At 34.2% G+C, this 18338-nt stretch overlaps 1 protein-coding gene across 4 annotated transcripts in view; it reads right to left on the minus strand.

Moving 5' to 3' along the window:
• Positions 1–5269: 5269 nt before the first annotated feature.
• Positions 5270–18338, minus strand: part of LOC127882339 (prolyl 3-hydroxylase 1-like) — a 43729-nt gene continuing 30660 nt past the window's right edge. For 2 of the 4 annotated variants that reach the window (XM_052430929.1, XM_052430919.1), the window contains 5 exons: positions 17448–17573; positions 10456–10606; positions 9155–9272; positions 8665–8737; positions 5270–8230 (listed from right to left, as the gene is read on the minus strand). In XM_052430929.1, the coding sequence (XP_052286889.1) occupies positions 7742–8230; positions 8665–8737; positions 9155–9272; positions 10456–10606; positions 17448–17573 (957 nt within the window). In that variant the 3' untranslated portion in view covers positions 5270–7741. The remainder of the gene's footprint in view (positions 8231–8664; positions 8738–9154; positions 9273–10455; positions 10607–17447; positions 17574–18338) is intronic. The other 2 variants (XM_052430945.1, XM_052430936.1) reach the window with 1 other exon arrangement.

An 18338-nucleotide genomic window follows, 5' to 3' on the forward strand; every position in this document is an offset into this window, starting at 1 on the left:
TTTCTTTTGAGGTAGGCCGAGTCTAAGTTGACGCTTAAAATCATTGGAAGTTTATTTTCCATATATATCGTGCGCGCGGTATTTTAGTTGATTAATTTGCCTATGTTGGCCCAGTTTAAGCATTCCACACTTGATGTGTAGTAGCATGGTGTTTGTAGTTTTACGCGTGCCCGAAATAATTTTATGTGCCGTAGTTTGAATAACTTGTAGCTTGTTGAGTAATTTATCGCTGGATGAGTACACGCAATGCTTCCGTAATTTATCTTTGCTCAGATAGTGGCTTTATAAATACGCATAAGGGCTTTTTTTATCCATATCCCAGTTGTTGTTTTTTTATGCTTTTTGGTGGCGCTTTAGTAATTCAATGATATGATCTTCCCGTTTTAGATATTTATCAAATGTCATCCCCTGGAAAGTAATTTTGTCAAGGTATGGAAGAGGATTACCGCATAACGTTAATTGTGGGAGGTCTGCAATATTCTTACATAGGGTTGCTTTACCTGCTCTGTTCGAAAATACGATTGCATCTGTTTTTGTAGGATTAATTTGGACACCCTATGATGTACTCCAGTTCTATATGGCAGTTAGGGCTTTTTGAAATTTATTTATTTCTTATTTAGCAGATTTTGAAGTGGTCCATATAGCACAGTTATCTACAAAAAGAGATATGTAAATTTGATCATTGTCATTTTGAGAATTATGGGCGTTAATCGTTTGATCTAGGGTGTTCATTGTAGCGATAAAAAAATAGTACACTTCCTTGAGGGAAGCCGTTTATAGTATCGCAGTGTCTGATGTCGCGTCATGAAGTCTCACTTGTATGCATTATATTTTGCAATAATCTGTGTTTGATAATGCGATCAGATGCAATTTTAAACCAAGAAATAAGTTTATTACACATTCGGGCGTTAAGACAATTCAGGTTGTCAAGCAATTGGAATAATGTAATAACTTAATGACAATTAAGGCTGTATGAGAACACCTTTTTGTCATTCGAAGGGCGTTTTGCCCTATAAATTTAAATTGTGTATACATGTATGCATTATATTTTGTAATAATCTGTGTTTGAAAATGCGATCAGATGCAATTTTCAACCAAGAAATGGGTATATTGCACTTTCGGGTGCTATCAAAAATCAAGGGCGACGAGCGATTGTAATAATGTAATAACTTTATAACAATTGAGTTTGTATGAGAACACAATTTTGCAATTAATAAGTCGTTTAACCCTATTAAGATACATTTTATATGCATGTATGCATTATATTTTGCAATAATATGTGTTTGAAAATGCGATCCGATGCAATTTAAACCCAAGAAAAACGTTTATTACACTTTCGGGCGTTATTACAATTCAGGTTGTCAAGCAATTGTAATAATGTAATAACTTTATTACAATTGAGGTTGTATGAGACCAACTTTTTTGACATTCATAGGTCGTATTGCCCAATGACATACATTTTATATACATGTATGCATTATGTTTCGCAATAATCTGTGTTTGGAAATGCGATCAGATGCAATTTTAAACCAAGAAATAAGTTTATTACACTTTCGGGCGTTATTACAATTCAGGTTGTCAAGCAATTGTAATAATGTAATAACTTTATTACAATTGAGGTTGTATGAGACCAACGTTTTTGTCATTCATAGGTGGTATTGCCCTATTGACATATATTTTATATACATGTATGCATTATATTTTGCAATAATCTGTGTTTAAAAAATGCGATCAGATGCAATATTAAACCAAGAAAAAAGTTGATTACACTTTCTGGCGTTATTACTATTCAGGTTGTCACGCAATTGTAATAATGTAATAATGTTTATTACAATTCAGGTCGTTATTACAATTCAGGTTGTAACAGAGGCTACTTTACCTCGCTTACTTTATTTTCATGAGTATGCCGTCTCTTTTAGCGCCTTAATTTCGTTAGTCAGTACTACTCCGGATCGGCCGTAAGTGGTCATCGGAGTTCAAGTGGTACAACAATTTGACATCTTCTTGAATGTAGTTCATATGACCAAGTTTAAAACTCGCCTAGATATAGTCAAAACATGCATTCAAACAAAATGACATTATAAATAAGTCGCACATGAGGCATCAGGTGCGTTCATTTGTTTTTCTAAAATTTAACCTAGTTTTTTACCTAATAAAACTAAATAATATATTGTCAAGAAAGACTTGCTTGCAAAGTTTCGTGAGAACTTAAAAAACTGTGACCTCTATACCAAAATACCATAAGTTTGAACTTGATAAACATGTAGAGATACAAATTTACATTTTGTCCAAGTTTCAGCAATGTTAGGTTTAACATCTGGCTACTATGAAATGGTTGCATAGTTTTCTTGAGAATTTACAAGGTGATATAGCTTTTTAACAAGGCCTTAATATTGTCAATATATAGTTTTCTGATTATTGAAGTTATATAAAGATTGAATCATAATTTTGGCATATTGAGTGATTACAAGGATTTTCTTAGATTTGATCACATGACCTACTTTTTATCTAAATTTACCAAATTTCAGACTTGGCCTGATATTGTCAATATATACATGTTCAAGATCGAGTCATAAATGTGGCCTTTTAATAGAGTGATAAAAAAGCTTTTATGATGTCTGAACTTGTAACCTGGTTTTTCGACCCCACTTGAAACAAAATCCAACTTGGTCTAAATAGTAAATATAAACATTTTGTTTCATTAAAACTGAGTTAAACCGTGGCCCCTAGTAATGATACAAGCTTAAGGAACGCGTCATACAAAACTTAAGCTGATCATAAACTTATTACAATACCGGCTAGTTTAGATTGAGCATTCTTTCTCATGTGTTCTAAATATAAATTATTTCCAGGTTCGAAGTCAGGCAATTAAACCCAGAAAGAAATTTTGCATTAAAAAAACTTGGAAATTACTTAGAATGCAACTCCATACAAATCAAATGGCATGTTAACAGGGTGAATGATCCATGGGGTTCACGCACGCTCTGGACAGAATGAAAACACGCCGTTATGAACTTTTATTTTTGCATATATCTCAAGTTGTTGAAATATGTTTGCAAACATGTGAAGTGCATTAGACAGTTTTTCTTGCAGTTTGTGTCGATATCTTAAGATTTAAGAACACACTATTGAATACGCCTGGCTTATTAAATAAAGTACGTAATTCCGATGTTTTTCGCATTCCATAAGCCGTATAAAACTGTATTTTATGCACTAATTAAAATTCTTCAGACAAATTGTGTAACGAGTTATTTGAAAACCACCACTTACCGGTGTGTTTACATCCATTAACATCAAGTTGTGAAAATCATTAAGTCACGTGACCCTGCACCCTGTTGAAGAGAGAAGAGAAGTGGGCTTTTGTTTTTATTCAGCGCCGTCTGTTTATTAAGTTCCCAGGCACAGAAGATCAATTATCCGATACCAAATTTACTTACTTATGTTATACGACAACAGTGCAGACAGAGAGTGGCTGTATAAATTAGTAGTCATTAAATTAGACCATGCTAAAACTTGGGCTGGAGTGGTGAAACGTATTATAACAACTGTGAAATTGTCCAACATAAAATTGAAACGCTAAAGGACTTTCTTTTTGATTATATAATTTGTTTGTCAATAATTTTATTAAATTGGTCGAACATATTGTAGATATGTTCAAACCTTGCAAGAGACCAGAAAGCTAATAGTATCAACAGACAATGCCACCATGCCTTCACGCCGATCACATTTAAAGCTTATCCTTATAAAGGTCCCAGCCCTCATCCATCTATGCCGGACATCAACATCACAGAAAATGAAATTACTAAAGAATTACAAAACCTTAGAATCCATAAAGCCTCAGGTCCAGATAAAATACCATAACATTCAAAATCCTGACGCTAATCATTAAAAGGTACCTGTCTCTAAGAAAAATCCCATCTGATTGGAAACATGCAAATGTATGCCAGACTATAAAAAGGAGACAAACATTATGCTATAAATGACAAACCAATATCACTCACATGAAATTGCTGTAAAATACTTGAGCATGTCATCCAGGTGAGATATGATAGACATGTCTCACCTGGATAAAAATAATATTTTATATAAACTGCAACACGGGTTTACACCTTCCCGTTCCTGTGAAACAAAACTGACATCATTCCTTTAAATCGTAACACAATCGAATAATCAAGGTATACACACCAATCTCATCATTATGGATTTTGCTAAAGCATTTGATAAAGCACCCCACCAGCACCTCTTATAGAGACTGATATACTACGGAATTAATTCAAATGCTTTCTTCTGGATATCTGACTTCCTAACCCAGACTGTTTTCCTGGAGAGAACCATGTCAGACAAGGTACCTGAAACCTCAGGAGTCCTACAGGACACTGTCTTGGGGCCCATCTTATTTCTGATTCATATACATGACTTTGCTGATTATATAAAATATAGAACCCTAAGACCTTTTGCAGATGATAGCATCATCTACAAAAATATACACAACCTCTCCAACTTCCAGCACCTCCAGCTTAATATTGTAGCTGCTGGTTGATGGGAGCACGACTGGTTGATGAAACTCCACTCTGAAAAAATGAACATTACTTAAAAAAGAAACCATATAATCTTCTCATATAAATTACATGATCACATCCTTGAAAAAGTAAATCATTCCAAATATCAAGGTCTCATACTCAAAAGTAAACTCAAATACCCGCAGACATATTCATAACAAACATATATCACATCACAAGCTCAGTAACTAATGTGATAGACACCCTTAATGGGCCCACTTTTGAAACACACAGAACAAAATAATGTCTAATCATGTCATATAAAATTATTCACCACATAGTTACCATCACTCCTCCAGATATTCTCCTTGTTTCTATCGACCGCCGATCCAGACTCAGCAGTTACAAATGTTTTAGACACATACACATTTCAAACGACTCTAATAAAGTTTCATTTTACCCAGTAATACAATGGATTTCACTATTTCCCCACATACATGAGGCAGCCACAGTAGTTTTCAAAACCCTTACTCATGTGGCCGTCATTGTCCCCCTTATCCACCTGTAAACACATACAATGTAAATAATTTGAAACTAACACTCAACTGAGCATCTTTGTACAGTTTTCACCCCTTAGCCAATAGTCGCAGGCACAAACTCTTCTATTTAGAAGAAGTGCTGTACCAGAAGAAGAAGACACTTTAACCATTTTGTTGTCAAACTTTGCACCATTTGTGATCCACCATGTTAAATAAAGACAAAGAATAACATTAAATTGCTTTTTATTATAAATAAAAGTTGGCATAAAAAATACAAAATTAATAAAATTAAGCTTTGCTATTTTTGTTTGATATGGCAAAAAGGAATATTGGCACATGAGATAAATATAATATCAAACAAGCAATCTTGCGATTTATTATGCACACACCATAACATATGAAACCAGACAAAAATCAGCTGTTGATTTTTGACATGACTTTTGTGTATTTTGTCTATTTATTAATTAACACAGCAATTAAATAAACATGATATATTGAATCAATGAGGTATATATAATATTACTATTTGCCAATGGCTATGTAGATGCATGTCAAAGGAAAGGATCTTGTTTGTAAAAATTCATAAAGATACTTCATTTTATTGCTGTTTATTATGTATGTAGTGAGCATAAACACATTAAATGACAAAATAAATGTATTCTCTTTCTTCGACCAATAAATGATTACAAACAAGTTTGACAAATATTCTATTTTAACTTCATCATAACGGTACCATAAATCTAATTTTGTTAACATAAAAAAATTCATAATTACCAAGTTATAGCTGATACTGACACTTTCATTTGCTGAAAAAAAATATGTCTTTGTGACATATGAACAAATCTTCACAGAATAAGTGTAAATGCTTTTTTAAATACATAAATACCTCAACACTCCAGGGGGATACTGAGATTTAAGTTATGCATTTTCTTTGTGAAGAAAAAACATAACAATTTAAAAGTATTTACTACCGTATAAATACACAAAAAGACTGCCACATGAAAACCAGTGCCAAAATGTCCCTAAATAAGCTCATTGAAATGTCTGCGAAACATAGATCTTGTGATGGACTGGAGAAATTTTAATTTTGCAATGTCAGATATAAAAGTGTTTCAGACCATCTGTCTGGTAATCGTTCTTGGCTGAATTGTTATGCACCCAAATATTGTTATAGTTTGATGAAACTATGTGACATAAAGAGATTAATAAAGGCTTTGTTTTAAAACTCAAGAGCCATAAGTCAGAAGTGCTTCAGGCATTCTGGCTGGTTATTAAACCTGGTCAAGATATTCAGCCCAAAAACATGATTACCTAGGTCTATAAAGATCTGAAAAGAATTGTTTGAGTTAAAAAGCGGTTTAATTTAATTGGCAATTTTGTTATAATTGATAGGCCAAAATTTAAAAGTTATTCAAGCCATCAAGTTTGTTATTAACCCTGGCAAAGATATTATGCCCCAAAACATCACCAACTTTCATGATGATCTTATTTACACTCCTTGAACTAGAGACATAGCACAGTTCATTTGGAAATTTTTTAATCATTCAAAGGCAAAATAGTCAGATTTGCTTCAAGCAGTCAGACTGGTTATAAAACTTGGTCTAAATATTGAGCCCACAATTATAATAATCTAGTTTTATGATGACCCGATATCAAATATTTGAGTTGAAGACTTGACATCATTCTCCAGGACATTGCAGCAGGTTTTTCCCATGAAATATCGCAACAGTTGTATAATCATTAAGATAATAATGTTTCCTAAGATAAAATACATATTGAAAGATAAAAAGCAAACCCAGTCAATAAATAAAAGAATGATAAATACTGTAGAACAAAAAATGCAATTTTCTTTGTATTTCACATATAATATACATATAGGATCTTGCATGAGTGGTCGTTTTGTATTGAATTTATTAAATGAGTCATCTAAATAAAGATAAACGAGGCTTGCCGAGTTTTGATCTTTATTTAGATGACGAGTTTAATAAATTCAATACACAATGACCACGAATCTAAGATTCTATTTATTACATGACCAACAAATTTTCTTTTTATTTTATGCTCTTTTCACCGTTTATTCACATTGTAAAAGAGTTTAACTGAAGAAATTTGCTTGAATAATGACGTCATTTTGTCACAAAAATTACGTCATTTTAGTTATATAACTAGTGTAATAACACCTGTGTAATAAACAAGATTGAGCACTACGTTATTTCACTCATAGAGCGTAGGTCATGTTATAATGTTATATTATGATTTTATACCAAACTCAAAGAATTTTACCAACAACTAACTCTTAATGCTCTTCTTTTATAAATTAGAAATAGAATGCATAATATTGCTTTTTTTTTAAATATATATTTAATTTGTGTACATTATGATTTAACATGTTTATCTTCCTGAACACAATTGATTGAAATAAAATATTAAGTCAGACACTAATTTTCTATGCATTCTCTAAACCATAAAACCAAATGCACAACAAACGTTCAAGTACAAAGTCTTGTATCAGAGGTTATAAAACAATCCACAAATTTAAGATTTAACAAAAAACTTTATTTTATTAATCCACAAAAATTAATGTCAATGACAATGAATGGATCTTAAGTATTTAAATACATAAATGCATAGACCACCATCATATAAATGTTTCTAAGACATAACCATAACATTACTAGCTGTATATATTATATATGAGATCCACTACAATTCATCACGAGATTCAACATCACCATTCCTCTCAGATAAATCTTCAATTCTTCCTGCATTGTAGTCAATTGTACCTTCCAAATTCATAAGAGATTCCCGCCTTACCTCCACACCACTGTGTGACCCACTATCAGCTTTCATTGTTTGTTCATGTCTGTCTTCCCTTACTATATGTAAATCACTTTCAGTTTTCCCACTGTTCAATTCCCTTTCTAATTTGGACTGCTTGTTATCAATGTTATCATTACTGCCAGTAGCAGTGTCAAATTCATCATCAAGTCCATCGTGTTTTTCGTTGTTGTTCTCAGAGTCAATACTGCGTAATCTTCTAATGGCATGAAGCCTGGATACCTCCACAAAGTTTGGATCGTTTGTGAACCACATGGCAATAGCACATCGTTGCCCCTTAGTGACCCCCTTCACACCATGGTACTCACCGGCATTGAAGGCAACGATGCGACCGCATGTAGGAGAAATGGAAACCTAAAATATGTGTAAAGTTGTATTACTGGCTTTATAAAGGTAATACTAGTACTAAAATTGTACATTCAACTTGAAAATTTAAAGAAAATCTACAAAACTTAAATTTAAACATATTGTGTGGGTTTTTTTCACTAATGAAATGATACTAACGCTTAACAGTTCGGTTACCTTTTCTAGTGCTTTAATTAAATGGGATGTAAAAGCATTATTATTTGTCATTTATAATATAATTATGCATCAAATGATGTCTTAGAATGCAAAAAAGCATGTGTGGAAATGCAACAAGCAGCATGAGACACCTTATTATAAAGTGAATTAGAAATTTTAGAATGATGCGCTGTTTGTCAAAATAAAAATGCACATACTGGATTTAAAGCAACAGTAAATATATGACACAAACATGATCTCAAGGCCCCAATGGTTTTTATATTTACCTGTTCAGATTTGTTCTTATGAGCAAAGAAGAACTGGCCACCTTCAAAATCATCATTCAGGTACATAACAGCACTGAAACAGAGAAACATCCAAATCATTTAATACAATGATTGTGAAAAATATGGAGAAATGTAAGTGGGTTTTGGGCTTAGTAACACTAGTAATCCTGTACCAATTCATTACATTTCTTGTGCCAGGCTATGTACTCAAATACAAATATCAGAAACGTGTCCACCAAACCAGTATAGCATGTTGCTGCAGAAATCGTGTCTTTATCATGGTTTGTCTGTTGACATCAATTCATTGCAGCATAAGAAATTTCAAAGACAGTCCCATGTACTGAATTAAAGCATAAAATATTATATTTTTTGGTCAAGTACAATACTTGTATAAAAAAAAAAATGATTTTTTCCTCACACTAACAGAGTCAAAGGTAATCATTTGATTTAAGATACAGCAAACAAAAAAGTGTACAAGAACACCACCGACCTGTAAGTTCTTTGAACGTATGCCAACGGGTCCTTTTCACATGAGCCATCGTCCTGAATGATGCAGTTATCTGCATGGACTGGATGACTGAGGGTTTTCTCTACGTCCTCAGTGTCACCTGGAACACACACATAAGCCTGGTAAACACACAAAATCTGGGCTTAAAGCATGTGCTTAAAGTGGAATCCCAGAGTCAAACATGGCAGAGTGCACAGGCTGGGAAGACACTTGACCCACATGCATTCAGCCCAGATTTTACAGAACAAGGCACAATATGTTAATGAAAAGTCTAAGAAATAAAGTCCTTCCCTTAAGGTAATGACAAGAACAAGTTTATCATTGGCTTAATAAACACAGGCAACATCTGTCTGTCTGGGTGAGCCAACACATGAATAAACAAGACAAGAGGGTCATGATGGCCCTTAAGCGCTCCACTGAGGTCAATATACACCACTCAGCGAGACTTAACCTGGTGACCTAGTTTTTGACCTAATCTGACACAGATAAACAAAACTGGGCCTTGACAAGATTTTTCTTCCAATTAAAAGAGTGACATAGATTTTATGTCCTAACTTGTGACCTAATTTTGGGGCACCTTGTGACCCATATTTTTACTTTGAATATGTATTGTCTAGGTATTATAAACATTCTGATCAAGTTTCATCACGGTTTGGTCATAAATGTGGCTTCTTAAGTGGTAACAAAGTTTTGTTTAAAGATTATAAGGGTTACAAGGTTATTATACTTTTTAAAAGTGACCTAGATTTTGGGCACACATGACCCGCATCTGGACTAAGTTAGAACCTAGATATTGTAAATATTTAGTCTGAATACCTATATTGTAGACACACATCACCCAGATTCAAACTAGGGCCTAGATAGAGTAAAGATAAACATTCTGATCAATATTCAACAAGATTGGATGAAAAATGTGGCCTCTAGAGAGGTACCAAGTAAGTTTTAGTCCAGAAAGAGTATGTGTTAATATCTTTCTTCCAGAAGGGTGGAATTTTGTAATGATGATTTTCTTCTCTCTTTTTTTCCTTGATGATAATATACTTCATTTACATAAACAAATTTGAAATGGTATAATTAAGATTAGTTATTGCATCAAAAGTATTCGCATTTTAGAGACATTCTTAAGTCCATTCCCTGGGAAGAACCAGTACTTGGTGTTTTTGAAAATATTTTGAGAACACTCCCCGAGTGAGGACAGAACTCGAGACATCCTGGTCCAAACGGAAACAAAATCCACAGGACAAAAATTTCTTGCTAAAGTCTACTTGATACAGGAAACACACCATCAAGGGCCGTTCTGCAAACAAGGTGAGTGTAGTCAAAGTAGAGACGCCTTGTTTGATTAAAAAACTTCTCCACGAGCAAGCGGGCATGCTCACTGATGTCTAGGAAAAGGTGGAGGATGTTGGCAGAGATGCGATTCTCGTCTACCAGCTGCAACAATTGGTTTAGAAATACAGTCAAAGCTAGCACTGGGCTGATATTTGAGTAAAATCATTCATTTTTTGTATGAGCTATATTTGAAAATTTCCTTAGATATATTTAGATAGAAACACTTGGCTTATTAACTTAAGTTGGAAATAAGTAAAAAGTATTCATTTGTATTTCAATTAGTTTACAATCCTTTTGGAACAAATGACTACTGTAAATGACTACTGAACAATTAAAACCTCACATAGTGGAACCAAACAAATAGGGAAGTTTAAATTGAATATGTGTAGTAAACAGTAATATAGAGACGTTTACTCTTACCAAAGCAATACACAGACTACAACCCTGACATTTGGGTGATTAGAATAGCTTAGACTATTTGATGAATAGTCAAACTAAAATACAAATCCAAGAAAAACTAGAGCTTTGTCACAGACATGACGTATACCCCCACTGGCTGCATTGACACAGAATATTTTGCATGCTGTCTTCACAAAACAAGATAACCTAATTTATGGCGATTTAAAAAAATTATTATGACACAATTATTTATGGCCATTTTGACCTTTGCACTCTTGAATTCTTTCGCATGACATGTCGTCCAATGACTGTGAAAATTAATGTAAAGAGTCATTTTAAAATCTCACAATGAATGACATAGTTATGGCCTGGACAAGCTCATTTATGGCCATTTTTCACTTTTGAACTCCAAGTGTGACCTTGACCTTGGAGATATTGATATAATTCTTTTGCATGACACATTGTCCAATAATTGTGAACAAATGTAACTTAAAAATCTCACAACGAATGACAAAGTAATGGCCCGGACAAGATCATTTATGGCCATTTTTGACCTTTGAACTCACAGTGTGACCTTGACCTGGGAGTTATTGACGTAATTCTTTCGCACGACACACCGGCCAATGGTGGTGAACAAATGTGCCAAACGATTTTAAAATCTCACAATGAACAACATAGTTATGGCCTGGACAAGCTCATTTATGGCCATTTTTGACCTTTGAACTTCAAGGGTGACCTTGACCTTGGAGATATCAACGTAATTCTTTCGGGAGACACACTGTCCAATGATGGTGAACAAATGTGCCAATGATTTTAAAATCTCACAATGAACGACATAGTTATTGCCCAGACAAGCTCATTTTTGATCTTTGAACTCAAAGTGTGACCTTGACCTTGGAGATATTGACATAATTCTTTTGTGAGACACACCGTCCAATGATGGTGAACAAATTTGCCAAATGATTTTAAAATCTCACAATAAATGATCAAGTTATGGCCCAGACAAGCATTTGACCTTTGAACTCCAAATGTGACCTTGACCTTGGAGGTATCAACATACTTTTTTCACATGACACACCGTCCCATGATGGTGAACAAATGTACCAAGTTATTTTAAAATCTAACGATATATATCATAGTTATTGTGCGGACGAACTTTCAGTTTAAAACACACTAAGTGACCCCGTGACCTAGTTTTTGACCCTGCAGGACCAATATTCAAACTTGACCTATACCTCGTTTAGATACAACTTGTGACCAAGTTTGGTGAAGATCGGATGAAATTTCGGGACAGACCTACAGACAGACCGACCGATGGACCAACAAAGTGACTCCTATATAGCCCCCATTACCAATGGTAATGGGGGTATAATTATGCTAAATTATAAAAGGCAGGGTAACCATGATGCAATTCGGTTGAATGAGTTAATGCTTCACAACATAAAGTATCTGTGGATCATGCAACACTCTAGTATGTAAATTTCGTTTATTTGGATTGTATGCATATTCAAACATTGTAAACGAATGGCATTGCTCTCCACTGTTTATATAATAAAATAATATTCATTTAAGTGTGTTAACTGTTGACAGAGGCAATACAATCATATTAAGTTTCAATACTAAGGCTCTTGGCATTAACCAGTTTGTAACTAGAGCTTTGTCACAAACGTGACGTATACCCCCACGTGCCGCATTGACACAGACTATTTTGCATGCTGTCTTCACAAAACAAGAGAATCAAATTTAAGGTGATTTTTAAGAATTAAAATGCCATTATCATTTATGGCCATTTCGACCTTTGAACTCTTGAATTCTTTCGCATGACATGCCGTCCAAATTCATGGCCATTTTTTTACTTTTGAACTCCAAGTGTGACCTACACCTTGGAGTTATCGACATAATTCTTTCGCATGACACATAGTCCAATGATTGTGAACAAATGTACCAGGTATTTTTAAAATCTCAAAATAAATGACATAGTTATGGCCCGGACAAGATCAATTATGGCCATTTTTGACCTTTGAACTCAACATTGTGACCTTAATGTTGCAGATATCGACGTAATTCTTTTGCGCGACACACCGTCCAAAAATGGTGAACAAATGTGCCAAATGATTTTAAAATCTCGCAATGAACAACATATTTATGGCGCGGACAAGCTCATTTATGGCCATTTTTGACCTTTGAACTCAATGTGTGACCTTGACCTTGGAGTTATCGACGTAATTCTTTCGCGCGACACACTGTCCAATGATGGTGAACAAATATGCAAAATGATTTTAAAATCTCACAATGAATGACATAGTTATGGCCCTGACAATCTCATTTATGGCCATTTTTGACCTTTGAACTCAATGTGTGACCTTGACCTTGGAGAAATCAACATAATTCTTTCACGCGACACACCATCCCATGATGGTGAACAAATGTACCAAGTTATTTTAAAATCTAACGATAAATGACATAGTTATGGTCCAGACAAACTTTCGGTTTAAAACACACCAAGTGACCCCGTGACCTTGTTTTTGACCCGGCATGACCCATATTCAAACTTGACCTATACATTATCAAGATACAACTTGTGACCAAGTTTGGTGAAGATCGGATGAAATTTCGGGACAGACCGACCGACAGACCGACAAAGTGACTCCTATATAGCCCCCATTACCAATGGTAATGGGGGTATAATTATGCATTTAAAATAAATGACAATGTTTGAAATTAGCCAAATTAATATCAAATCACTAGAAAAAAAACAGTTGTTAAGAATCCTTGTTCCTTGTGTGCTTTTTTAGATACTGCACATAAACTGTATTTTCCCTGTAATAGAAACGTTGGTCTTGATCCCAAGATCTAATTATATGTAAGAAATCTGACTACAATTGCCGATTTTCTTCTTGACTTATTGAACAGAAACCGTTTTTCAGTACATAAAAGTGGTAACTTGACCATGACCCCACCTTACCCATTTGCAATCCAAGCAGAGGTTTGACAAAATGTATCTATGAATGAAGTTTTAGCACAATTGCTCAATGTGTTCTGTAGGTCACCCAACCTATGGTTAATCTTAATTGTGGTCTTAATACGTCAATAAATATAGTTTCACTAAAACATAAATTTAAAACAGAAAAAATACAAATATTTATATACATTAACTGTTACTTTGAACCTACCAATCAAGCAGTTAAACTTTTAAGGTAAACGTCGGAGAGACAGACAAACATGGATCTACATTAATTCTTAGAGGAATTGGAATTTAAAAAAAAACAAGAGGCCCATGAGGGCCTGAATCGCTCTACTGCTATAAACACTATGCAAGTTTGGAAAGAATAAGAGGGAAAATTGAAACTGTGTACTTAATCTCGCAAACAAGGAGAATTTTCTCAAATTCAAGGGGAGATTATTGTGTACTTAGTTCTCCAATACTGCTCATATTCAATAGGGTTCAAGTCCTCATTGATATAAAGATACTGTGCAAATTTGGAAATAATTGGATGAAAACTGTGGAATTAATTGCGTAAACAAGCGGGATTTCAAAATTTTCTCATATTCAAGGGGAAGTCATTCTGGACTTATTGCTTCGATATTGCTCTTTTTAAACAAGGGCTGTTTGTAAAACATACATGCCCCCCCCATATGGGCTGTCAGTTGTAGTGGCAGCCATTGTGTAAATATGTTTTTTTGTTACTGTGACCTTGACCTTTGACCTATTGACCTGAAAATCAATAGGGGTCATCTGCCAGTCATGATCAATGAACCTATGAAGTTTCATGATCCTAGGCCTAATTATTCTTGAGTATCATCAGGAAACCATTTCACTGTTTTGAGTCACTGTGACCTTGACCTTTGACCTAGTGACCTGAAAATTAATAGGGGTCATCTGCCAGTCATGATCAATGAACCTATGAAGTTTCATGATCCCAGGTGTAAGCATTCTTGAGTTATCATCCGGAAACCATTTTACCATTTCAAGTAACTGTGACCTTGACCTTTGACCTAGTGACCTGAAAATCAATAGGGGTCATCTGCCAGTCATGATCAAGTTTCCTATGAAGTTTCATGATCCTAAGCGTAAGCATTCTTGAGTTATTATCCGGAAACCATTTTACTGTTTCGAGTCACTGTGACCTTAACCTTTGACCTAGTGACCTGAAAATCAATAGGGGTCATCTGCCAGTCATGATCAATGTTCCTATGAAGTTTCATGATCCTAGGCGTAAGCATTCTCGAGTTATCATTCGGAAACCATTTTACTATTTCGAGTCACTGTGACCTTGACCTTTGACCTAGTGACCTGAAAATCAATAGGGGTTATCTGCCAGTCATGATCAATGTACCTATGAAGTTTCATGATCCTAGGTCAAGCATTCTTGAGTTATCATACGGAAACCATTTTACTATTTCAAGTCACTGTGACCTTGACCTTTGACCTAGTGACCTGAAAATCAATAGGGGTCATCTGACAGTCATTATCAATGTACCTATGAAGTTTCATGATCCTAGGCCTAAGCGTTCTTGAGTTATCATCCAGAAACCATCTGGTGGACGGACCGACATGAGCAAAACAATATACCCCCACTTCTTTGAAGGGGGGCATAAAAAAGGTTTGAGTCCTCATTGATACAGAGACACTGAGCAAGTTTGCCAAGAATTGGATGAAAATTTTGGACTTTATCACATAAAAAAACTGAATTTTCATTTTTTTCTCAAATTCAAGGGGAGATTATTCTGGACTTATAACTCCGATATTGCTCATTTTCAATAGGTTTTGACTCATCATTCAGATAAAGACACTGTGCAAGTTGGAAAATGATTGGATGAAAAATGTGGACTTTATTGCATAAACAAGCATTATTTCACAATTTTCTAAAATTCAAGGGGAGATAATTCTAAACTTTTTACTCTGATGTAACCCATTTTCAATAGGGTTAGAGTCCTCATTGATATAAAGACACTGAACAAGTTTGAAAAGAATCGGATGAATACTGTGGACTTTAACGCGTAAACAAGAAAAAGTCTAACGCACGCACGCACGGACGACGGAAACCACGCCATGACATAAGCTCTTCAGGCCTTCGGCCAGTAGAGCTAAAAATGATCATACTAACTCTTGAAGTAAAATTTTTTATCTTTGCTGCTAAAAGAAAAAAAAACGTTACCAAAATGTAATGGATTACTTCAAAGTTTATCAGGGGGTTAATTCCATACTAAGCATATAACATTATAAACCATCTGAAAAGGAAAGAACGATGGTCAGTAATTAAAGAACTTGTTAGCGTACAAAACTAAAGGCTTTATTCCTAAATTATATCTTTGTAACTTAAAATAACCTGTTAGGATAAGTACATCAGAATTGTACATGCGAGCAACTTTTCATTCTTTTTGTTTCTTTCTTTTCTCTCCTTTTTTCAAGAAATGAATTTAAGGCATACACTATGAAAACTACCCATTTGTACCTTTGTTCATGACTATTTCATGCTATATAAAATTTTGGTATATGTTGGTACTGTTATAATATCTGTATACATAATATGCATGTGTGTATATGTATGAGTTTCTAGAACAAAATAAAAACAAATGCAACTGAAACAAAAATGTAATTGAAATGAAAATGTGAGTGAAATGAAGAGGCATGCTTAGGCAGGCAGGATGAGTGTTTCAAACTGGCTGTGAATACAGAATCATTTTGGACCACCATTGGGTAAGTATTTAAACGGTTGATTAAAGTATGAAAATATTTTCAAATTATTTATAGAAAGATTTTAGATGATTATAAAGATGCCATTTTAAAGATTTTTACACTATTCAGTACTGCAAATATTCTAAGTTTTCGGACACTCTAAGTTTTTGGCCAAAATTATTATTTTTCGTGACTTTTTCGAACATGCGCCTTTTCGTCTATCATAAATGACTCTTAATTTTTGGATTGGGTTAATAACCATGGATACTGATAGAAAACAATCACTTCACCCAACAGCTTTAAAAATTATATCTAATTATATCTTCTTATTCAGGAAGCAGTATGTTTAACGTTTTTACTTTTTTGGTCTGTAACATTTCGGGCAAGAGTAAGCAAATCTGTGAAGTTGTTTTAATTTTAAAGTAGAAACACTATTGTGTATTGATATATTGCTTTTTATTTCAATAATTTTTTGACAATCAATTTTTGTCTGTAAATTTTCAGACACCTGTAGTTTTAAAAATATTTGCATATCTGTATTTTTTTAACTGTCCCAAAAGTTAGAGTTATTGCGGTATTTTGGTCAATATTTTAAACTTCATTGATTTGACCATGCTTGTTTGAAAGTAATTTTAAAATGTTAATATTAAATATGCTCATTTTGAGTTGATTTATGCCAAACTCAAATAACACTTCTTTTATTAAAAGGCTAACTGCAAAATATAAATTGCTAAAAAAGAACAACGTTTGCAAAGCATTATGTTAAATGTATCCAAAACCGCCATTTTTAAATTAGCAAAATCAGCCGATAGATTTTAATCAACCGTTTACAACTCAGTGAAAGTCCTGCCCCTGAATACAAACCATGAGACTTCTACTGATATTCAGCCCTTCAAAGACCTCATATTTAGAGTAAGGGGAGACAAACTTGGTCTTGATGGGGCTATCTGTCGGTCCATCGGGATAGCCGTCACCCGCCACCTTTCCAAGCTAAGTAAGGAGTGAAGCAAAGAAAAAAGGCCATAAGAGAGATGACAGAAAATATGCCATTCAGCTTTCGTGTGTCTTCATGGCCTCATGCACTCAACTGTAGACTGAAAATCAGGCAATACCAAACTACCACAAGATTGAACATTAAGATTCTGATTATTATGTGATGTTTGTATGCACAAAGTTTGCTTATGTTGTCCAGTTTTGTATTTTGAAAATAATATTGAGCAAATTATGGTGAATTTATGCAGAAATATGCACCATGCACCAACTGCTAAAAAATAAACTGTTAACAGTTTGAAAATTATTGAATGAATACCAAGACCTGATTTGTTCCTCTTATTTTCTGACATTGTAATACATGTATGAAATTTGGTACTGCCTAAAGATAAAAGAATTAGCAACAGTAGAAAACTCAGCAGCCTAGCACTGCAAAAAAGGAAAATATCAATGACACAAAACAACATCTACAAAAATGCAAAGAAATGTGAATTTTCATAATTTCATATTTCATATTGGCTTAGCAATATATGGAAATCAGCCAATGAGCCTTGCTCTGTGAAAGCAGGGTTCAATGCACATGTCTTCCCAGATTAGACCGTGCAGTCCACACAGGCTAATCAGTTCCCAGATTAGACCGTGCAGTCCACACAGGCTAATCAGAGACTACACTTCATCTTTAACTGTTGTTTGTTTTGTTTAAAGGTGGTCTCTACTTGGTGAAAATGCACTTTTAGTCTGAAAGTTCTGTCTCTGTTCGGATAA

This window comes from Dreissena polymorpha, chromosome 1 (genome assembly GCF_020536995.1).
Source record: "Dreissena polymorpha isolate Duluth1 chromosome 1, UMN_Dpol_1.0, whole genome shotgun sequence".
Lineage (NCBI taxonomy): Eukaryota > Metazoa > Mollusca > Bivalvia > Myida > Dreissenidae > Dreissena > Dreissena polymorpha.